General features: G+C 36.9%; 2 protein-coding genes and 1 long non-coding RNA gene across 8 annotated transcripts; 1 reads left to right on the plus strand and 2 right to left on the minus strand.

Annotated features, from left to right (window-relative positions):
* Positions 1-104: 104 nt before the first annotated feature.
* LOC108149428 (protein grindelwald) lies at positions 105-2,846 on the minus strand. 2 transcript variants are annotated; one of them, XM_017276998.2, is made up of 3 exons: positions 2,121-2,846; positions 1,112-1,420; positions 105-1,037 (listed from the first exon to the last, which is right to left on the minus strand). In XM_017276998.2, the coding sequence occupies exons 1-3, from the start codon at positions 2,356-2,358 to the stop codon at positions 856-858; spliced, it is 729 nt and encodes a 242-aa protein (XP_017132487.1). In that variant the 5' UTR covers positions 2,359-2,846; the 3' UTR covers positions 105-855. The 2 variants fall into 2 exon arrangements, with proteins under 2 accessions (XP_017132487.1, XP_017132486.1); XM_017276997.2 differs by having other exon boundaries at positions 1,106-1,420.
* Positions 2,847-3,984: 1,138 nt separating this feature from the next.
* On the plus strand, positions 3,985-15,881 carry LOC108149471 (neurogenic protein mastermind). Of its 5 annotated transcripts, none has more exons than XM_017277086.2 (10): positions 3,985-4,594; positions 11,899-11,961; positions 12,027-12,165; positions 12,515-12,629; positions 12,692-12,946; positions 13,430-13,660; positions 13,723-13,842; positions 14,581-15,044; positions 15,376-15,484; positions 15,546-15,881. In XM_017277086.2, the coding sequence occupies exons 1-10, from the start codon at positions 4,519-4,521 to the stop codon at positions 15,660-15,662; spliced, it is 1,689 nt and encodes a 562-aa protein (XP_017132575.1). In that variant the 5' UTR covers positions 3,985-4,518; the 3' UTR covers positions 15,663-15,881. The 5 variants fall into 5 exon arrangements, with proteins under 5 accessions (XP_017132575.1, XP_017132571.1, XP_017132574.1 ...); XM_017277085.2 differs by having other exon boundaries at positions 3,986-4,594; positions 12,692-13,051; XM_017277084.2 differs by having other exon boundaries at positions 3,987-4,594; positions 12,692-13,051; positions 13,115-13,660.
* Positions 15,691-16,923, minus strand: LOC108149473. Its single transcript, XR_001774627.2, has 2 exons — positions 16,510-16,923; positions 15,691-16,448 (listed from the first exon to the last, which is right to left on the minus strand). It is a non-coding gene; the product is annotated as an uncharacterized LOC108149473 (long non-coding RNA).
* Between the last annotated feature and the right edge of the window lie 6,548 nt (positions 16,924-23,471).

A 23,471-nucleotide genomic window follows, 5' to 3' on the forward strand; every position in this document is an offset into this window, starting at 1 on the left:
TTAATCAGACTGCTACCGTGGCGAGCGCATTCAATTTGAATCATAAATTGTGGTTTACAACCAAAACAAATTGTTTTGCGTGAAATTCAAGATAAAACCTTTAATGAAGGAAAAATTAATTTCTTTATTTCTATATGGATAATTTTAAACGTGGTTGTATTTAAAAAAAATATATATATTTTATATTTTTAAACATTTTGCCAAAATCAATTGATCAATATACAAATTTAACTTATATAACTAATATATATTTCTTAAGAGTTATAAGATCTAATATTGTGATTTTTTAGTTACAGTTTGTACATAGTTGGGTTGTTGTTAAGGAAAATGTTTGGACAAGTTTAAGGTAAAAATTGGCAACATAAGTAAGTTCTGCGACCACGGAATCTTGGTGTTTTTTTTTTAAGTGCCCGCACAATTCAGAGTTAATTTTACTCATTCCTTTTTACGTCGGTGCTGATAAGACCAAGCAAACCAACAAAATCTCATTCATAAACGCGGGTGATTAACAAAAAAACCATTTTAGTCCATTTGGTAAAGTGGGCATGTCTGGGGACTTTTAACATTTTCAAAAGGGCTCTGGCTATTTTCATTAAATAAGAAGTGCATTCTATACAGTTAGTTTTATGGTAGATAAGTATTTTAGGCCGCAATGGGTTTCTTACTGAGAACACAAGTAAATATATAATTATAAATATATACAACATATAAATTAAGCTTTGTGTATTAAACATATAAAAAGAAGACTTCTTGCCTAACAGTTAACCAAAGTATCACTAGTTTGAATGTGATGCACAGTTTGCTTTCGCTGGACGTTTCATTTGAGTTCAAGAGTTTGTTTTTAAGTATATGGCTTTAGAAAGCGGCCGCAACCGTGGCTGTTGAGGGTTTCTCGGTAACCGGCGTGACGACCATAGCCTGATTATCGTATCCATATCCGATCTCCGTCATAACCGTGGTGGGCGTAGTGCTATTTTCCGCCGGATAGCGAGTGCTCACCGGCGTCGTCATTGTCACAACGGAACCCTCGGCGACACCTGCAATAAATCATGGGTATTAATTTAATGTGTACTATTTGCAGAAAACCGAACAGGTAGATCCTTACACTTACCTGCCACACTATAGATGTGCGATTGCGCCCGCTCAAGGTCGCTGCCGTGCCGATTGATGGCATTCAGGTTCTGTATGGTGGTGGCATTGAGGTCTTTTCCATTTGCAGTCGCCGGATGAGGATAGGCCTTGGATTGCAGGCGACGCAACAATTTCTGGAAGCATCGGTTACCTATCAGCCATCGGAGGCATTGATACGCACAGCGAAGGGCGATCAGAACGAGTAGGACGGTCACCAGCAGAAGGATAAGATGCTGTGTTTTCTGGATTTCAAGGACCTCCGCCTTCAGAGGCTCAAAAGTCAAAAAACCTGTAGAGTGGGAAAATAAATTAGTAATCAATTTAATTTGTAACATAAGCAATCTAAAGAAATTAAAAGAACTATGAACAATATCATAAATCTGCCTAAAAGCTGGGAACTAAAGTTCTGAAAAACTAAGAAAGAGAAAACATTTAGGATCTGTTAACAAAGCAAAGTTGTCATTTTAATGTACTTTACATCTTAAATTTTTGTTTTATTTGTGCGGTTTTTATATTTTTAAATCCCATTTAAAACAAAAACCCAAAAAAATTAAGATTTCATCTTGGATTGCATTTTAGCTAACGCACACTTCTAATTTAATGCAAATGCAATTTCGCTGCATGAGCGTTAGCTGTAAATATTTGCTAACCCTATCTTTAAAGATATAGTCTTGATGCTATCTGCTTTGATAAGGTGATATACTCTTAGGGATCTTGCTGAGCAACATTTATTAAAAAAATATATTTCGCTAAATGCCTTACTGTAGGACTGCAAAACAAAATGCAGTGCTAATTCTAACAAATCAATTTAAATATGTACTGTATATCTTGTAAATACTTAGTATCTTTTTAGCAACTCATTGGAGATGAGTTAATCAGCAATCAAATCCGATAGGAAAAACCTGAATTAACATAAAACTTCCCAAATTACACTACGGTTCATGAGAAGATCTGAGGTAATCGTTTAGAAATCGATGGGTTATACATGCCTGAGCAATCCCTAGCGCACAGGCTGACATCGTAGTTGTGGGTTGTGTTATCGCAGATCGTACTGCATAGTTGGCAGACCTCCGAGGCTTTAGAGCAATATTCAGTCACCGGATGGCAGATTTTTCCACCGCAGGGCATAGTGGCTTCATCTGCCGCTGATACCAAGGAAAAACTTGGTATCAAACTTGGAAGTCCGCCAATGGAGACCGAAACGGCGCGCAATTTTCTGACCGTCATTGGAGGTTTTTATTGTTATAACTATATTTATTCACTAGTATTTAGGTGTTTTCCGTGTAATTTCCGCTCTAGCTGATTGCAGTTTACATAAGCACTGGTACAACTTATTTCCTCCTCGGAAGGTTTGTGTTATTTTTAAACGTATTCGAAATATGATTCATACACCAATAACGCGGCCCAGACGACAACTGGCTAACTTCTCTTTTAATTGTTGGCTTTTGGAGTCTGAGTATTTGTTATTGCCCCTACACTTATGCATATACACATGTGTATTGGTGCAAACGAGTTTATCTTGGCCAAGTTTTACAGCATTTTTCCTAAGATTCCTTGGTGTTTTGACACATTTTCTCACATTTATTTTATAAATTTCGGGACACTAAGTTCTTCATAATATTTATGTGTTTTTTACACCAAACAAGTGTGATTTTTCTCCGATTTTAAATTATAGACGTCGCTGGCTGGCAATTATCGAAGCGTTTTGAGCCACATTCAACTCGTTACTGACTGAAATGCCTCGATCGCTCGCTGTTACCAACCACTCAGCACTCACACACTGCCACTGGGCTCAAATACACTCTCATCCACTTCGTGACTTGACTTTTGTTTACCTTTTTTCACGTCGATTGTAGATGCGAAAGTATCTGTATATCTATGCTGCGGCAGGTAAGCCAAGTGTTTGCCTATCGGCTGTTGATTCTCTGTTTTGAGTGAAATATTTCCCGACTTCGGAATACTTTGAACCCGGCTTCAGTTGCTTCAATTTCAACAGCATTTGGACTAATGAAATTAAAGATCAAGCAGAAGTTTCTGAGGGGGCGCAATCCAAATAAACACTGTATTACGTTTCACACACTCAGCTGGAGATGATTTTTGTCGTTGCAGATTATAGTAGTAAAAAAACTATGAATTCAAATTTTACTCAGTCATACTATAAGTCATAGCGCATAAAACTAGAACTAAATTGCGAAAAATAGTGATAAAGCACTAAACTATAACTAAAAATTAAGATACGCAGAAAAGAAATGCGGAAGTCGACCTTCGTCCACTATTTGTATGTAGTTGAAATTTTCATGTTATTATTTATTTTAACTAAGTCCTAAAATAAATGTAATGAACTTATGTTTTATATATCTAAGAAAAATACAATTGATTATTTTATATTATTTCTAGTATTACATTAAATAAATAAATATCATTTATTTGAAATAGACATATTTTTCAGTGTCTATTTCTAATGGGGTTGAAACCTTGCTAAAACAATGTTTGGGTGTGTGTCTTTGATAAAGAGACAAATGTATGGCAACACTTAATGAATTCTTAAATATTACGTTAGTTGCAAAAATAAACTTCTTAAATTTAAAATCATATAACCAATTTGTAAAACACGTCTATAAAGAATTATTTAATTAAGCACAGTAGTAGTAGTAGTAGTATGTAGGTTTATATTTTTCTTTAAAACTTGGCAGCACTTTTCCCTCTCATCGTTTGCAGCCCTTCCAAGCGCTCTCTCCCGCTCTCCTTTCGTTCATTTCCTCTCTCCTGCCGCTCTGATGCTATGCTCACTTTCATTGCAGTGCCTTGCCGCTTTTGAGATACTTTTGTATCTCTGTATCTTCCAGTGCCAGTGTCAGCGCCGCTTGCAGTTTTATGTTATTGTGGCTTCCAGTTCGCTGGACTGGATGGCCAAGTCAAACATCCATTCCATTCGCTAAGCGGCTTTCGCTGTTGAATGAGCTGTTTGGCTAGTTTTCGTGGAACGGCCGCCGGTTCGTTTCGTAGCGTATCTTCGAGATACAAACACTAAATCGAATCGAATGAATATTGCAGCTGTCGTTGCGCGCGTGTTGTCGATGGAAATTGTGGAATTATAACAATTACATCTCGTGTGGAAGTGTGAAAGTGAAATAGTCGAGCCAAGAGCGACGCAATTAGATGAAAATACACTCACGCTCTGTATCCGTATCTTCGTATCTTTTGTGCGAGCGCGCTTCAACAAGTAAACCGAAATTAAAAAACTCACTGGAGTGGAAGACTCGTCCTTGAGCTCCCCACTTAAACCCACCTGTTTTAGAACGAGATACATATTCAAGTGCGATTTGAGCCACCGAAAAAGACAGCCAGCGTCAGTTAGAAAGAGAGGGCAAGCGAGCGGTGAAAGAGATGAATAATTTCACAACCACAACAGCAGCCCCACCACCAAAGGAAGCGCTGCCCCGATCAGGACATGTTAATGAGGGTAAGCATGGGTTAAGAACCGAACCGAACCGAACCCAACCGAACCAAACAAAACCATTTCGAAATTGGTTGAACATGAACAATTTTGTACGGGGCCTTGGATAATTGGAAATTGATTGGGTTTGAGTGGTACTATCGAGATGAGTGGTCAGGGGCAGGGGCAGGGGCAGAGGCACCACATTAATTTAAGGCCTTTAGAATTCCTGTTCGACGGTTTGTACCCTCTTTTTTTTAACTCCCCTGGGATTTCTTCAACAAAATTTCCTCTACCAAGATCCTATGTATTTTTGAGCAACCTTTTTTTTGCAAAAAAGTTCTTTTAAAAAAGTTAGATTCCTTTAATTGCCTTAAGAATTTATAATTTTGCATTTTCTATACCCCACATTCATTCAACCTATCCGATATCTTTGAATGCCGACATCACCCAAAACAAACATTGAAGTTCCCAGAACTTCTTGAGCGTCGTATGTGCCTTGGGTTTCGAAATGTAAGCTATTTTTCTGTTGATTCAGTTGTAAACAAACGCCGAAGAGCACGTTTCCTTCTTATCGCTTATGACTTGACCTTATATAATAATCATAACATTTGCATAAGGAAATGTTACAACATGAAAAGCCCATTCAAAACATTGAATAAGCTCAATTAATTGAAATCCGAATACGAAATGCTCGATGACAGAGAAATGGCTGTTGTGCAAATCGCCTGGGACTCTACAAAGTATTTGTTGTTATGCTAATGAAAAAGATTGCCCAAATACAGAAAAAATAATACACAGAAGACACGAGCTGAAAAACTTTCTCGACGCTCAGTCACAATCGCAAGAAGTTGGCGAGCTCCCTATTTTTTTGTTTATTTTTTGGGAGGGCTTGAAAGTCTTTCTGAGACGATAAACAAAAACAAAGACCGCCAGTCAGCAGCTGAGGCAACCGCACAGTACAGCAGACCAACGACCGAAAAGCGGACAAAGCTGTGAAGAAGAAATTTCAGTTGAAAAATAAACAAACACCAAGCTCTTATATAGTTTTCTTTTAGAGCAATCGAGGGGAAGCCGGCGATCTCCGCTACAGAAAGGGAAAATATACACTGTATTTTTTCTTTTTGGAGGTGCAAAAAATGATTGCCGCCAGCACTTTCCATTTAATGGTTACACTTTGAAAAATCATATTAAAAATCACTTCTTTACTGGCAAAACTGGATTTTGGAAGATTGTTTTCTGTCAAAATATTAAAATATTCACTAACTAGTATATAATTATAAAAAATTATATTTTTTGGGCTCAGTAAGGTGTTATTTTTTTATATAAATAATATTTTATCTGGCATAAGACGTATTAATATAAAAAAACTTGTTTTACTTAAAGTGAAAAGTATCCATAGTTTTTAGAACGATAGAACTTTTTGTTTTCTTTTAAATGATTTCTGAGTAAGATATATACACCCAAAAAATAAAAATAAAAAACAAATAAAATAATATACTTTTGATACTTTTTATTTATTATCATGAGTATTTATGATAAGTATTAAGTATTTATGAGTATTAATTTAATACTCATCTTACTGACAAATTTTTTTCTCTCCAGTGCTGGTATGCAAAAAAGCTGGTTCCGAGCATTTGTATCTTAAAGATAGAGCGCGTGCAGCAGGCAACAGCTGACGGTTAGCCGAGGGGATTGCAGCCGCTTCATTTGCGCCCAAGCACGCATGACAAAAGACCCCCACAAAGAGTCGGCCCTCGGTTTGAAATAGCCGTGCCTCCAACTGAAACTCACTCAACTGCTGGCCTCTTTTTTTTTTTTGCCAGCCTGACTGACTGACTGACAAGTATAGGGGTTAGGGCAGGAAGGGGGTTTCGGGGGCTCTGCAGCCCCAGCAGCAACAGAGAAACAGCAGCAGTTGCATGACGAGCCGCCTGAATGCAGTTTATTTCTTTCCTTGCATTTTTTTTTCGCTGCATGCCAGGAATGATTCACTTGCCACGCTGACAGGATGTGCGAGTGCCAGGAAAGAGATCTCCTCCATTTGGATTTGGCTCTTAACATTTCTATGGGGGATAGCACTTAAAGGAAACTCAGACCTCACTCTTCTCCGCCCCTTGTAGGACCGCTTTGTGTTGACTTGCGATGGCCTATAAAACAACTTTTCAAGAAGCCCAAATAATGGATTTCTTAAGGAGTTGGGCCACGCACCTCAAGTGCTGGTGTTTACAAATGAAAGTCTAAATCAACTGCATTAAATTGCACTAGTTTTTAGAACACAAAATTAGGTAAAGTAAAGAGAACTACAGGTTTTTTGCCACTCGACTTAATGGCACTTCACAAGTAATGAGGGGTATGATTTGAAAAAAAATGTCCATTTAAGACCACCGATTAAAAAAATTGTTAGATAAAATACAATTTATTTACTACCACTTTCTGAAATTGTGAGTCATAATTCTTGAAACTAGAAAGAAAGAAATAGTAAATATTTAAACAGACTCGCGAAAAGAAACAAATATTGATATATAAGAGCCCAAACGAACCATTTTCAACATGACTAATAGGCAAACTTTGATCCATTATTTGCAATTACCAGTCAGCCTAATAAGCCTTTTTCCTCTTTCAAAAACAGAGAAAGTTTGCCTGGCTAAATTCATAAATATCGTAGCATGAAACAGAAATTAAGCAAATTTTTGTGCTTCGCTTTGTTGCCACAACACTCGAGTAGACAATTATTGGCCTTTCTGCTTTGGATATGCATAACTTTGTTTATGACTACCTGCCTGAGAGGCCATTCAATCAATCAACGGAAACCGAAACTGAACCCGTACTGTGAGTTCATTTGAATGAAATAAATTCAAAATGTGGCAGATGCAGCCTGGCTAAGGTCAATGTAAGGCTGGCTAAATATACTGATGCCGCGGCGAGTGTGTATCCGTATCTGTATCTGTATCTGTCAGATGCAACATTCAAATAGTCAACATTGCAGGCCGCATTTCTCGTCCAGTGGCAGTGGCATGTTCAACAACCTTGAGTCAGGTTTTTCCACTTTCGGCGCCGACGAAGACGACTGCTGCAGTTGCAGTCGTCAAGCGTCAACAACATTTTTTCCCGCCGCACACACATATTTTCCTGGATTTTGTTGGGGGCTCTCTCATAAATTTTCCCGTCAAACTGCTTTCTAATTTTGGCTTTCCACACTTGTTTATAGTTTTTTTTTATGCATATATGCACGGCTTTATATATTCATTACCATCTCGGGTTGTGTAACTCTTCACGCGATCGGCGGACCATTCATGCGTGTTCAGCCAACTGAACTTGGTTTGGCAACCAATCAGGGAGAATGAATCGGAGAAATGGGCGAAAAGCGAGCTAAAAAGTAAAATAGTGAAGCCCCGCAAATGCAAAAAGGCCCAGACAAAAACGCTGTGAACTGTAAATCGAGTGGCCAGCAAGGTTAATTGAATGTGGCAGGTAAATTTGCAAAGGTTGCAGTGCAAACAGTTTGGTCAAATTGCAGAGCCCACGGCAGCTAAACAATTGTTGCTGCACATAAATAATTAAGTGCCCTACTTAAGTTGCTTGGAAGGGAAAAGAAACCACTACGTTGCTCTTAATTACAATTACAGTTTGCTTGCAGCAGTTGCCATTTTATTTTCGCCTTATTTTTAAAACTTTCCGAGCTATAAATTAAAATAAATAAGTCGAAGTCTTATTGGATTTGCTCTGTTTAAGCATGCAATCAATTCTTAATAACTAAATATAATATATAACTTAATAATTAATACATGAAGGCTAAATTACAATTACCTTTTGATAGCAGCATTTGAAATTTTATTTTCGCTATATTTCTAAGACTTTTTTACTATTTATAAAATGTATCTTAACAATTAATAACTTAATATTAAATATAATATCAATAACAAACTAAAACACTGTATACAATTGTATAAAGGATAGACATTGTACATCTATTCTATTGGTGAATACAAATGAGAAATTTAAATTAATTTATTACTTTTTGAATAGCTTATAAATTACTCATTAGAGAGAAAACTATCTAAATTCTAAACAAATTTTCGCTGCCTATTTGGACACCAACGATTCTTTAGAATTCAGAACCCCGAAAAAAACCTGTATCAACAACTTTCAATCAGCCTTCGCTCAGCTGATTTCTTCCGAAAATTCTTCTCCTCCGACGATAATTCTTCAGAAACCTTAAACTCCATGAATCATGCATTTGCTGACTTACTAACCCGTTCTCGGATCGCCATTCTTTGGTCAAGTCAATAAAATGGTTTTTGGTGACCCACATTGCACCACCACCACCCATTGTGGTGTGAATTTTTGGGGCAGCAGAGGTTACCAGTTTCTTTTTTTGGCAAAAACCCGTTCCAGGGCCAGTTAAATATTTTATTTCCCCCATATGGACTACCACAATAAGTCAGCTGTCAGCGTTGGAACAGGAAATCGAAAGAATTTCAAATTTGTCGTGTGACTATATAGCAACTGGCAATTTCGAATGGCACTGGCAATAATTTTCCTAGACTTATATGCTGCACAATTTGTATGCCTCGGTCATTTCCTCTCTCGCTCAAAAAGGAACATTATTTAACGGCCAGCGTATGGAGTACAGTAAGTTAATTTCAGCACAGGTTTTTCTTTGTTTTTCCCCATCTATATACATTTTTTTTGTTGCTGTATAATGTGTTTTCGTATTTCGCCCGTTGCCCGTTGTGCATAATAAAAAGCCGCGCTTGCCCGGGGAATTATAAAGCAAAAGCGCAGAGACGTAAGAACAACAAGAAAATCATATATGTACACACATACTGACACTTATTCGAGACTTTGTAAGTTATATGCTGAAAGCAAAATATACCAAGAAACTGAAGTTCAATTTGAAAACACACGAAGATTTGCATACCCTATTGAAGTTTATAATTATTGAATTTTTGTCAAACTTTTATAAATGTTACTAACTGATTTAATTCTATTCAAATACTATAAAGGCTTACGATCTTAAGAAAATCTGTTTAAAAGTGAACAATTATATTTATTTGTAATTCTACAAGTCCATCGCAAGCTTATATTTCTGTACTAAAGAATTTAAATACATTTCAGTCTTAACTTTTTTAAATTATCATATTTTTTAATTATATTTGTAAATAAACAGAGGTCTAGAAAACACATTATTTTATTTTATATCTGACAAAATAGGAGAAAAATAAGCAATAAATGTAATGCCAAGTCAGCGAGATCATATTTAGAACACAGTTCATATTATACCACATTTTTGTATGCATCATTGCAAACAACTGTCTTGAATTACCACAGTATTCCAGGGTATAAAACATAGTGTTGAATGTGCTGGGGGGGAGGGGGAATGAAGTTGAGGATGGGAATTGGAGGGCAGGCGGGGTAAGCAACCTGAGCTGAGCAATCAGGCCGAACCACTCAGCAGACCGAGCGGGCCAAGAAAAGTGCGAGTTTGCAAAAAAAAAATACTTTGTTTTTCAGTTTATGCAGCGGCACAAAATCAACAATTTTTTTTAGGAACAGCATGCCCGTGCATATATAGAATCCGCTTAGCTATATATATTTACACGTATATAGTGTTTCTGTGCAGTCAGAAATCAAACCACTAAATTGATTATGTCTGCCAGTGCGACGGCCCAACATTTCTGCCTTTCCTGCTGCGACTGCAATTTAATTTTGAACTGCAGTTAATTAAGTGAAATCGCCTCTAAATGCATTAGCTGTACTGAGAGTCCGAACCTTAATTCATTTTCAACTGGAGTGTTCTAATTGCACTTGCCCTCACGGCCTAGAAATCATTGGTCAGAGTTCAACTAAGTGCCAGTTGACAGTTTTAAGTCAAGGAACCTTTAAATTAGAGCCACTATGGGGGAGATCGGAGTGTAAAGATAAGAAAGTTATGTATGTTTGATAGATGGACTGAAGGGAAGGAACTAATGGAGCTACAAGTGTGGGAAGTCAGGGAAAATTATGGGGTCAAAAGTAAATTAGTATGATGATACAAGTGTTGAGCGATTAAAAAATATATTTAAGGAAGTGAAAAGATCTAATCAAACTCACAAATTAACACCAATTTAGGAAAATGTGAAGCGTAACGAAATAGAAAATAATTATCGTAGAAATGTCTTAAAGAAAACAGTAAAAAAAAAGAGTAATTGATAAACAAATATGAGAGTTTATACATCATGTCAAAATTATGTAATTAAAGCAAAAAAAATTGATTTAAAAATAAAAATTCAGTAAAGTGTTCTCCATTTTCCAAAGATTGATATCAATGTCAATCATAAAACCCCTTTTCATATCTACCTAGATACGAACTATCAATCCGATAACAAGACGTACTTGACGATACAACTCAAAGCCTCATCAGGCCAACAACTTTCCCACTTGGCCACACTTCCACTTTTCAGTGACAGTGACTGAGAGTCGAGGCTCCCCAACTAAATGAAATGATAAATGACAGCAACTCAAACACAGACTAGAACACCAAAACCAGACGCTTCCAATTGCGTGGAATGTGCATCGGCACACAGAAAAAAAATATAGAATTTTGATTTTATACAAACCATTTCATGCAGTCAACTAAAATTGATTAAATCAAAAATATTGTATCCAATCAATGTTTTGCTTTAACTGTTTGTTCAGATTTCGTTTTTGCATGTGATATGAATTCTATTTATTTGTAATCTTTAATATAATAAGTTAAAGTTGGTTATGGAACATGTTGCAAAGACAATTTTTTACTCCGCTTTTTTAAAGAATATAATAAAACGTTCAAATTATAGTTATAAAATTCAATTCCTTATAAAACAAACTTATATTTCTCTCTCTGTAAACACATGAAAGTAACACAAACATATAAATAACCCCGGGCGAACCCCAAACGAAATTCTACACACACAATTAAGTGGAAGTTTTTACCACGCTTTCGCTTATCAACGAGCCGAGATCGCTCTATGCTCGGTTAAATCGATCAAAATGCTGTCCCAACTCCCTGAAAACAATCCCCCACTCCGGTTGCATTACATCTTCAATGGAATTCCTTTGTTCGAGCTCGGTGTTGTCCCCAATTCGAAAGACTGCATCCCGAAGGTGACTCATCGGTTAACAGGGGCATCAAGTGGAGCAAACAGATTTTTACGATCTTGCAAGGCTTCATTAGAGAATCGGTCGGTTATCTGATATAGCTACAGCATTAAATATCACTTGTCATTAGATACTGCAATAAACTCCCATACAAAAAAGGTGATTCAAGCCACTCACAACTGATTTTTTCTATCGTTTCCGCATTACAGTCTGCAAGGAGTGGCTCGTGCGTGAGGATGGCGCTCTGGCCTATAAACTTCAGTCCCAAGAGAGTAAGTACCAAAGGGGCAACTAACGCATAACCATTTACGCTAATGCATAAAATCATTTCGCCCAGTTAACGACTTCTACAAGGGAAATCGGTACAGAAACGCGGTGGTTCGCGAGGATTTCCCAACGGCCCTGCACGAACAGATCAAGGAGAAGGAGCAGGCCCAGCGAAGGGTGGATGCCTACAGAAGGCGCCTAACTGAACAGTAAATAAATGCTTAAATAATATAAATAACCTTAATCTAAGAATTACCAGTAACAAAACACTTTTAAGTGTGAATGGAAAAAGCGAAGCATTTATGTTGTCAATAGTCTTTTAATTTAGTTATTCGCAGAAAGAACATTTGCTTTTTTTTTTGGGTGCTAACACTTCATTTTTGATTAAAGGTTAGTCATTGAAAACTCATTAAGAGACTGTAACTCCTAATTACTTAGTTTTTATTCAACAATTGTTAAAAGAAGAACAATTAAGGTGTTTTTCTATCAGAGAATCACTTTTGAAAGTCATGGCTCTTTTCTTAGTTTTCAATAGAACTAATCACAATATCTCAACAGGGAGGAGCATGACAAGCGTGTGGCCAAAGAAATTGCTGACAAACTGGAGCGTGATCTGCAGGAGCAACAGCAAAAGGAGCTGCAACAAAGCGAGTTAATAGCCAAGCAAATGCAGGTGGGTAGCTTGGATTTCTTGGTAAACCCATATCCTTTGAGTGATTAACATAACGATTGCAGGAAATCTATGTTAATCTGCCGCCTGTGCCGCCGCCAGCAACACGCGACAAGAGCCGTCCACCACCACGTCCCGCCAAAGCAAGTATACACCTGCAACAACAGCAGCAACATCAGACACAGCAGCAACATCAGACACAGCAGCAACATCAGTCAGAGCCGAGCACCTCACAGCAGGCTAGATATCACAGTCAGCAGCAGCAGCAGCAGCAACCATTGCTGCTACAGCAGCAACACTTCTCACAAACAGACAACTATGTAGGATTATCGCTTATACCAAATATTGTAGATTTGCCAGCAGCGGCACCAGCAGCAACATGCACCACTCCCAGTAGAAATGCACAGGCACACAATCAGCTGTTGGTGAGTGATGTCTTATCATCGCCACAGCAGCAACAACATCACTCACGTTTTCATCATGCACAGCCGAAGCAGCAGCAACAGCAGCAGCAACAACATAAATCATCATCGCCGGCACGTCGTCCACCAACAATAACTAACATGCCCAGCACTTCATCCATAACTCTGCACCCACCCACACAATCCGCACAACAACAGGCAGCTGACATCGATGAGCTGGTGGACTATGCCGATGTTGCTGACAGCATACGCGACTACAACATCGCTGCCACGAGCACGGCAGCAACATCGGCCAGCGTTGTCGATGCAGCTGCAACATCACTCCAGCAGCAACGCTCCCCGTCACACGAAAATCTCCTAAGAACCGAACCGAAATTTCAGAAACTGTCACCCGAGAAATACGATCAACTGGTGGGCAATTTCGGTTTGGGACCCACTTCGGGATCGGGATCGGGATCGGCCAAAGCAGCTGAGAGACACATGCAGCAACATGCCGATGACATCGAGCTCTATGTGGATCCCTGCGATTATGCCAGTCTGCGGGAGATCGGGCTGCCGATGGAAGAGATCCAGGAGATGAGCAAAAAGCTCAAGCAGGAGCAGAAGGATGAGGTGACCAGACTTACTTTAAACATATCTAAAACTTCCTTTAACCCCTTGGTACTCCATTTCAGTTGCTGGCTCGTCGTCTGCAGGCCATTGAGTCCAAGGACTGCGTGCGACAAGAGCACCGGGATCGCCTGCTGGCCATTGAAGCCCAGGACAAGGAGCTGGCCAAAATGCTGCAGGACAGGGTAAGGCCTTCACAGAGACCGAAAACAAGGGCTGAGTATGAGACAATTTGGGAGATATGCACAAGGACAAAAAGACTTGAAGGAATATATAAAATTATCCAGTCAAATGACAAACCACATTCAACAACTATTTTAGCTAACAAGAAGTATCTTCAACTTATCCTCATAATTTCAATACCCTTTTGAGACAGGATAACTGTGAAAATTAATCAGTTTGTCAGCAACTACTACTCAGAGAAAACTAGCATAAGTTTAGGGTACAAAAACAGGCGCAAAATATTTTTAAAACTGAAAAACTAAACTTTTACTTAGTGTTACTAAAATTACTTATTTTACTTTTTAAAATGTTATTTCCTCTGGGTATCTTTATATTTCTAAAGAACAATCAAAATAATTTTATAACTAACTTATATTTCCACTATATTAAAAATTTGTTATAATGGACTGCTCACCAATTTTAGATGAACTCACGAAATTCTTTTTGCTATAGATACAACTATTTAGGAATCAGAAAGGTAAATTGAATGCAACGATGCTTTAAAGTTCGCTGGCTTCTTTTTCAACCATCCTAAAATCATTTCGAATATAGCTTGCTGATGATCATCTTTATTTTGCTATTGCCAAGTTAGTTGAGATTATGAACATAACATTTATACACCAAAATGTTCTTTTATACGAATTAAAAGAATTTTCTTTAAACATATTTATTAAAAACCACAACCTGATCTGCTTTTTTAGGAGAAGGCCAAAGCCAAGCGGGCCAAGGAGAAAGCACGTTTGCGAAAAACTCAGCAGAAGGAAGCCGCAGAAGCTGCCAATGGCAGTGGTAGTCTGCTCTGTGGCACCAATTCCCATTGTGGTCCGCTGCTGCCACTGCCACCGGATTGCCTATCCAGCACTGCCAATCATTCCCAGGCCGACATCGATGTGGAGGCCTACTCCAATCCCATAGACGTGCTCAACAGCAGTCGTGAGCAGCGGACCCACAACGGACCTTTGACCAATGGCAGCCTGACCAGAGACGGGGGCTCCTCCAATCACAGCTCCATGCAGCGACAGCAGCGGAACATGGCACCCATTAGGGCAGAAGATGATATCTACACTCTGCCCGTGGACAGTTGCAGGCCGGGACAAAGACCCGTTTCACTGCACATGGCAGCCGAGGCAGTGCAACAGCTTCAGACCCACAATTCCATGACGAGGTAATTGTGAAGTTTAAGTTTTTTGTGTTTGATTTTTTCCTTATAACATATTAAAACCAGAATTCAGTTTTAAGTATACAAACATTTTCAAACCAAAACCAAATTGAAAGAAATATACATTTCTCTCTTATATTTATTAATTTGTTAAAGATTTGGCAAAATCTTTGGGAAAAAGTACTTTTTTCATAACTATATTTTGTTGTTTTCTTTTTTTATTAAAATTAATTTTAATAAGTCTTTCGGCCTTTGTAAGTAAATAAACTATTAAAATAGATCTTACCTTATGATTGTTCATTGTATATCAATTATTATATATTCCCTATTCCCCCAGATCGGAGCATTACGGATCCGAGGCCGGTTCCCATGACAGTTCGCATCAGAGTGGCCAGGATATATCGCCGCACATGAAATACTCCAAGTCCGGCAATTTCGGTATATATGTATAAAAGCACTTGCCTTTAATTGTCTCGCTATATATATTGATGTATGTTTCCATTGCAGATCAAAGTGCCAGCCCCACGCCGCCTTACATGCCAATTCAAGGTACTCGACGATCAAATTCAAGTGAAGATCGTAAAAAGAAGTCCAAGGACAAGTGTACGCATCAGTGAACCATAATCACCCATTTAAAACACCTTTATTCATATATGTTTTGTACTCTCTTGACAATGAAATTGTTCAGATCAAAATCAAACCCTTTATCGATTTATTCAAAACTTTCTCACATTGTATCTCTAGAACTTAGAAGTAGTTTATATATAGTTTACTGTGTGGTTTCAGTGATGGTTTTAATAGAAGACATCATTGGGTTTACAATAAAGACTTTTTATAGGTAAACAGTTTTTTTTTGGGAATTTGGAATAACAAAAACTAAATAATTTGATATTCCTAAAAATAAATTAACCAATTCAAATATTTTCGCAATATATTGGTAAAAACATCAATTTGTAAAAAAAATTAAATGAAATATTGTTTAAAACGGATCATTTATTTTTACAAATAAATTATTTCAACTTAAAAAGGAAATAAAGTAGACTTTTTAAATTCTCAAAATAAGATGAAACTTGTAGCTGTATACAGGGCAATTGGTTATATTCTACTAAAGTAAAAAACAAAAAGACGTAAATAACAAATATTTTGCTATATACAAATTATTTAATCTGGTAATGCTGTGATATTATTGTTAAGATTTTGGTTTTTAATTGGATATATATATAAAAAATGACAAGTAATAAGGTTATAAAAAGCATTAACAAGTAAATTTGCTTAAAACATTGTTCGCGACCTGCTAAATACATATCCACTTTGTAGGAACTTCGACTTATGTAAATTGCCAGTCCAAAAGTTATTCCTCAAAAGCTTTTATCTTGTCCACTCATCCATAACCAGCAGAACTGCATATTTCTGTTAAAGAAACTTGAATCTTGGGATATGTAAATTTCATTAGTTCTGTGTAAACCTTTACCTTGTGGAGAATTTTTCTGTACTTCCGATTTTACTACCGTCGATCAGTTGTTATTGTTTTTGCCTGGGTTTTCTTTTTTTTACTAACATCAGCAAGTTTGCGTCCAATACCGGAGATCAAAACTTGTGAAACTGGTATTAAAAGTCACAAGTTAGGGTCTCAGGGAATCAGCCATACAAACATTTGCACATGTCACTAATGCCAATATTTACATATGCCCGGTTGCATTTACATATCCAAGGCATTCGTAAAGAAATTCAACGAAAGTCTGGCTCAGAACACTATTCTTGTTGTCCACAATCGATTTTGCTTGCACCACCAACTTTTGTATGGCTGGGAATGGATTATGTTGATGGTGCAGATCGATAGGGAGTTTAAAGCAATTGCGGCTTGTAGTCAAGCAAAGAAAGCTAGCACATTGTATAGTATGATTAGTAGTTACTACTATACAACCTACTACCTCAATTTGCCAGAGAGAAAAAGGTCCTTGGTGTAGTCCTTTTTGCTGGGTGGTGGTTTGGTTTTAAAAGGATTTTCTGGGTAGTTTTATTGGTTCGGTTTTTGGTTGAAAAGATGTTGGCAAACAGAGGATTAATAATGGGGAAAATCATGTGGAAATACTCAAATATTTTTGATATTATTAAATTAATATACATACGTTTATAAATAAAATTTTATAAATATGTTTAACAAATCAAATGATTTAAATAATATTTTGACTTTAATACTGTTATTTATAACGTTGTTATCAGATATTCTATCTTTGAATTAATAAACAATTAATTAATTGCTTTTAAGCTTGTATTCTTTAAACCGTATTTATTTTAAAATTTTAAATTTTTAATTTAATTTTTAGACTTTGAAATATCTTTGACTTTTGAATTCAATTTAACGTCATTTCTTAATTTGTTTCTCTAATAAATTAATTTGTTTAAAAATCTTCCACTTAACTATGAGTATCATTTGTTTTTTATATTATTTATATTTATGATAATTATTTCATTAATATGTTATTTTTATGTTCATTATCGCATTTTACTCGACGTGTTATGTTTTAGATTTGTCATTTGATTTTGTTGCCAAAAACCAGTTGTTTGCATTGACAGACTCCCATAATGCCGGTCTTGTAACAGATATAAAACAGCACAAGTTCGGATTTACGGGTTTCTGTTAATGGTCCATATGTAAGTATGCACCATTTCGTGTTGGATTAGAAATTGTTTAGTTGGTCCTTGAAATAGAATTCGTCCCGGATAATCAAAAATCAACCCCCTCTGGGCGCGGAAACTGGTTAATCCATTTGGTAAAGTTGTGAAATTCCAGCAGGACAATAAAAATGATTTTCGGGTTCCGCTGACTCATCTGTAATTTATATAAATTTGTTAAATATTTCTCTAAGCTTTGATCATAATAGTTACGGCTGTTGTTGGTGCTTCTTCGAGGTCAATTAGTGGGTAATTAGAAACAGTCTGCAAGAAAAGATATTTATTTTTACAAATATGTAGTTTATAAATTTGTAGACTAACTATTTTTTTAGACTTTGGCTTGGCCTGACACTTAAAAACCAATATAAATATTGACATACTTTTCTATGTATCAAATTTAGTTCTATGTAGTGAATTAATTTTTAATATGTATTTTATCCAGTAACTAGTACACAACTGCACTTTAAATTAGTTTTTGGTACTACATTTTTTCTTAATAGTTTGTGTATCCTTTTTTCCAAAGTAATAATAAAAACTTTTAATGGAAAAATGTAATAAATAATAAATTCAATGGTTATTACCACATTTGTATTTAAGTTGATGGTTATTTCCTCTTTGTGGACACTTAAGGTTTCGATAATCTGCAAGAGAAAGAGCAGAAAGCAATATGAAAAAATTTGCCAAAAACTTAACAGATTTGCTTTTATTCAGTAAATCTTACACTAAGAATTTCATAGATTTTATTGTTTATTACTTGCTTCTATTTGTGTCCACATCCACCAGCGGTAAACTGCATGGAGAGCTTTGTGCAAGAAACAATTCCACTTGACTTGGCCTAATCCCCAATAGATTTGTCTCTCTGGCCACGTAAGCCGATCGCCCAGGTCGCTGCAGTTTAATTCAATTTTGCAACAAAGGAAAGCCAGCGATGGAAAAATTGCATTACATATTCATCTTTTTGCACAGAAAAAAAAAACGAAATATAAGAAATAGTTCGACGCGAAGTAAAACATGCAAACTATATGAAGAAGGGGTATATACGATGGTTATATATCTATTATGTATGGATGGATGGATGGATGGTTGGTTGGGTGAGGAAACGTTGCTGCAGCTGAAGCTCAGAACCGAAACTGAGGCTGAACCTGAAGCTATAGCTATGCCACTATGCTCGACTGAGCGGCAGCAGAGCGGCGACTGCGGCTGTATCTATCGAGTGTTTTGGCTATATGTGTGTTGTTGTCCCGAGTTCCCTGTTCCCAGTTGCCAGTTCCCAGTTGCCAGTTGCCAGTTCCAAGTTCCATGTTGCAGCTACATATGTACTAGTGGGGGTACTGGATACTGGATACTGGGTACTGGGTACTGTTGATGCGATTCTCTAGCCGTCTTCACCCATTGGCCCTGCCACTTTTCCACATGTTTTCAATGCTTCTTTCGGTGGTAGCAGCAGACAGCCGTCTGGAGCGCAGTTCGTTGGCTGTACCTATTTTCGCGTATTTCAGCCAGGACCTGCCTCAACAAAACTCACAGCCAGCAGACAGACGCTACACACACACATACACACCAATACTAACAAGAGGGGCTGCTTTCTGGTTTCCTTCCTATTAAAAACCGGTAACAGTTCGCAGCAGAGCAGCGCTGCAAATTTTTGCAAAATGCTTTTTATTTTTGCAACTCGTTCTTGCCTCTCTTAAGCTCTCTTAACCCTCTCCGTATCGCTCTCTTTTTGTTTACCTTCGATATTACACATAACTTTAAATTTATCAAAAAATATCACCCATACGCCATGTGTTACCCGTATAAATCACTGGTCATATTTAAATTAATTTATTTGCTGTGCAACTTCATTATAAGTTTTTTATTGATGTTGAAAAAATCAGTTATACAGGATCCTTTGGTCCTGGGCTCATTAATCAAAAATACATTTTAATTTTTGTCCAGTCGGCAGGATGCAATCATCTGGAAACTGTTTGCTCCTCCTTCACTTACTGCTTGTCAAACCGAATTTTTGCCATTAATATTCATTTATCGCTGGCAGCAGAAAATTAAAATTAAACTGCGACATTGTCTATGGTAATTTTCTGTGATTGAAAAGATTCCGGTACTCAAAAGTGCACATTTTGTGTGCATTTAAATGTATTATAAAATTCACTTAATCAGATGAATTTTAGCAATTAAAACAAAATTTAAAAAACCATTTTAAAACATCTTTTAATGATATTATTAAAGATGTTTTTAAAGGAACATGTTTTTTAATATATGTAGTTTCTTTAAAGTTTATACAATTATTTAAAAGAAATTTATTGCAAGCGTATCAAACAATCGTTGTATTTAAATTATAAAATATGGCTTTAATTAGGAAATTTTTTTTAATTAAAAAAACCGGCTAAAAAGCACTAGCACCTAAACTTTTTAAACTAGTTCGAATGTGAAAACAAAATAATAATAAAAAAATGGAAAAATTATTTAATTTTAATTGAAAATAAATCTAGAGTCCCAAAAAAAAGAATATTATGTTTGAAAAAAAAATTTCCATTAATTTTTTACACTTTTAGACCTACTTTAAAAACATTTCTGCTCTCTAAAACTCCCTTTTTATTATTTGTTAAACTGCAATTTGTGCCATTTGATTTTCCTAGTAATGCCAGCGTCAAGTTTTGCAAAAAACCAAGGCCAAAGCTCCCACACACAGACGAGGCCAATGCCACTCACATACACAAATGCAATGTGAAAAACCTACACACATACAACAACAGCACTCATATGTGTGGGAGTTGCACAAAATTATGCAATACGCCAAAACTCTTTGTGCTTTGCTAACTCTTTGGCCTCTCTTTAAAGAGAGCCCTCTGGGGTTTTGTTGATTCTCACTCAATGCCAGTGTCATGGGAGCCGAATGGGGGGATGAGAGGGGTTCTTAGGGAAGAGGAGTAAAAAAGAGTGGAGCAGAGTCAACATCATCCAACCAACCAATTCAATTAGACACTGCCGCTTGGCCTTCGCCGTTCCACTCCTTTTCCCCTCTTTTTGATACCCCCTCTCCATCCCCCTTTTTCGCCCCTTTCTTGCCACAGACAACAACAAAATGTGGAGTTGCGCGATGGCAACCCTATATTGCAGATGGGAGAGTTGCAGAGTTGCAGAGTTGCAGAGTTGATTAACCTTTGGGCGTTCTGTTTTGCAACTTCATTCGCGGAGTGGAGTTGCTCCGATTTAAATGCTGCCCCAAGTGGCGTTCGTATTGGTGTGCCACGTTTGTTTGTGTGCCTTATATGTCTCCTTCTGTTGCTCTTCTTTGTGTGTGTGTGTGTGTGTGTGTGTGTGTATGTGTGTGTGTGAGTGTTGTTCGCAGCCATGTTAGCAGCCATTTTTAATGGCCATATACGACGATCCAGCAAAGCAGAGAGAATCCGGAGAACGAATCTGCAGTTCAGTTTATGCTTCATTCACTCTAAGCCGCCAAACTCCTTCTGGCCCCCAGCATAAACATTTACACAGAGGGAAATAATAGAGTGATCTCCGGAGGTAATATGCACTGTAATAAACATAGGTTTTGAAATAAACTTTGAAAGCATTATACATAGCATAAATTAACTATTATCTAATTGAATAACTTTCCTAGCATGATCCATTAAAATACAGATTTTATAATATTTACTTTAGATAATAAAAAGGTAATGTCTTAACTAAGAAAAAAACCACAAGCAAGTTTTATAAACAAAAAATGCATAAATTGATCAATAGCTAATTGATCAATCTCTTTGAGCGCAAAAAGTGTGCATCATTTTCATTTTAGCTATATTTTAATTGAATTTATTGAATTAATTAATTAATTAATTTTGCTAAGATAATATTTGAAGCTAAAGTCAAACAAAAAACCCAGTTTTTTCTGGAGCATCCGTATCCGCAGCGTCTCCTTTATTCTGTCATGAAACTTCCTACTTTTCCTGGCTTTCTACTTCCTTCTCATCCGTGTTGGTAATTCTAATTGAAATTTGGCGTTGAAGCGAGTAAATGCTCGCTCTCTATGCAAACGCCCCCTCTCGCTTCCACGCGGTGCTGCCATCTCCCTCGCACCCTGCCTGCACTTTTATTACAGTTGCCGCTTTTTGGCCAAAAGTTGTTTTGGCCTTTCGCTACGCTCTTCCTGTTTGTTGGTGTGGGTCATGGCTGCCGCGTCATGCTACGGTTCCTCTCAACTTTGCTTTGTTTTTCCCTTTTCATTTTTTATGCTTCCTTTGGCTCTTTTTATTTGGCTTTTGGGTACATTGACTGCTCCTTTTTATGGCCGAGTCTGGGTCTGGGTCTGGGTCTGGCCTTTTTTCTGGGCCTGGCTGGGACACTGGCACTTGCCTTGTTTTGACTGGTCTTTTGTCGCTACTCGGCTGTTGGCTGCAGGCACAAAATTGTGCAATATTTTTGTCGCCAATTAAATCATATGGCAGATTACGCGTGTCTCTCAAGGTTTTGTTATTATTTAAGCAACGAAAATTTCCTAGGACAAGGATGAAAATGAGTGAAGTAAAGAACCCCAATAAATATAAAATATTTAAATTACAATACTGGACCTGCAGCACTGACTAACAACACCTTAAATAAATATGTTTGATGTTTGATCGATCTCTCAAAAAATTACAGTTAATGCAAGTCCTTAAAATTTAAAGAAAATAAGAGTTATTTAAAATGAAAAGAAGCATGTTTAATCCCAAAATATGATATTTACAAAGCTACAAAATATAGGGTGTTTATTTAAAGTACTTTGTTTTAACTTTGTCCGGCTTTTTTAATTACTTCTAAGTCCCCAAACGATCAGGCTTTTTTTAAACGCAAGACACCCATATAAATCTCAATTGATCGATCGATCCCTAGGGCTTTCGTACCTGGGACGCCATCTCAACCTGTTCCCTTGACTTTCTTGGTCGTTTTCTTCCACGTATCTTTGCCGTCTTGGGCTCTGCTTTTGCCGTGTTTTGACAGCAGGAGAAGAGTATCTTTGGCTGCGATTTGTATCTGCACACTCGTATCTCTTATTGACTGCTGTTTATTTGCTCGCTGCGTTCGCTTATTGAGTTTGCGTTTGCTTTATGTCTGGGTGCAGGCGAAGGCGTTCAATGAACTCGGAAACTCTGCGACCAAAACTCTGAGACAAGACTCTGTAGACAATCGCGGGCAAACTTTTTCCCTTCTTAAACTTGCTTTCGTTTCGGAGTTTGTCGCGAATTATTCGCTGGTCAATGGTTTATTGCATTGGAAAGAGGGGCTTTATTGGCTAAAATCTTTTGACAATGTAGTACATTTTTATTATTATTTTTATTTTTTTTTAATTTTGTAGGGCTTTAAATGACAACGGCTGTTTTTCGTACCTGAAGAAAGGTATAATAATAAAAAACCAAATATTAAAATTGATATTGAAAGTTGGTAAGGTATTAAATTAAAAAATGTTTTAGTGAAGCTAAATATTTGTTAATATTATTCTTTTTTTTGACCCAAAAAAAATTTGTTTCTGTAAATTTATCAAACTTTTTAACATTTTCAAATTGTGTAATTTTAAGATTCCTGAAAAAATTGATTCATACAATTTTTTAATGTTTTCAAATATATAAATATATATGTATATTAACAACTGCAATGTATAATTTCAACAATTACGTTTTTCTTAGTGGAAGATTATGCACCTAATGAAACAGAAAGAAATCCCCAGATATTGGGCGAAGAAAAATTCATAAAAATCGTGGAATGAGAGACCCCCGAAGATATTGA

Source organism: Drosophila elegans, unplaced genomic scaffold (genome assembly GCF_018152505.1).
Source record: "Drosophila elegans isolate 14027-0461.03 unplaced genomic scaffold, ASM1815250v1 contig_814, whole genome shotgun sequence".
NCBI lineage: Eukaryota > Metazoa > Arthropoda > Insecta > Diptera > Drosophilidae > Drosophila > Drosophila elegans.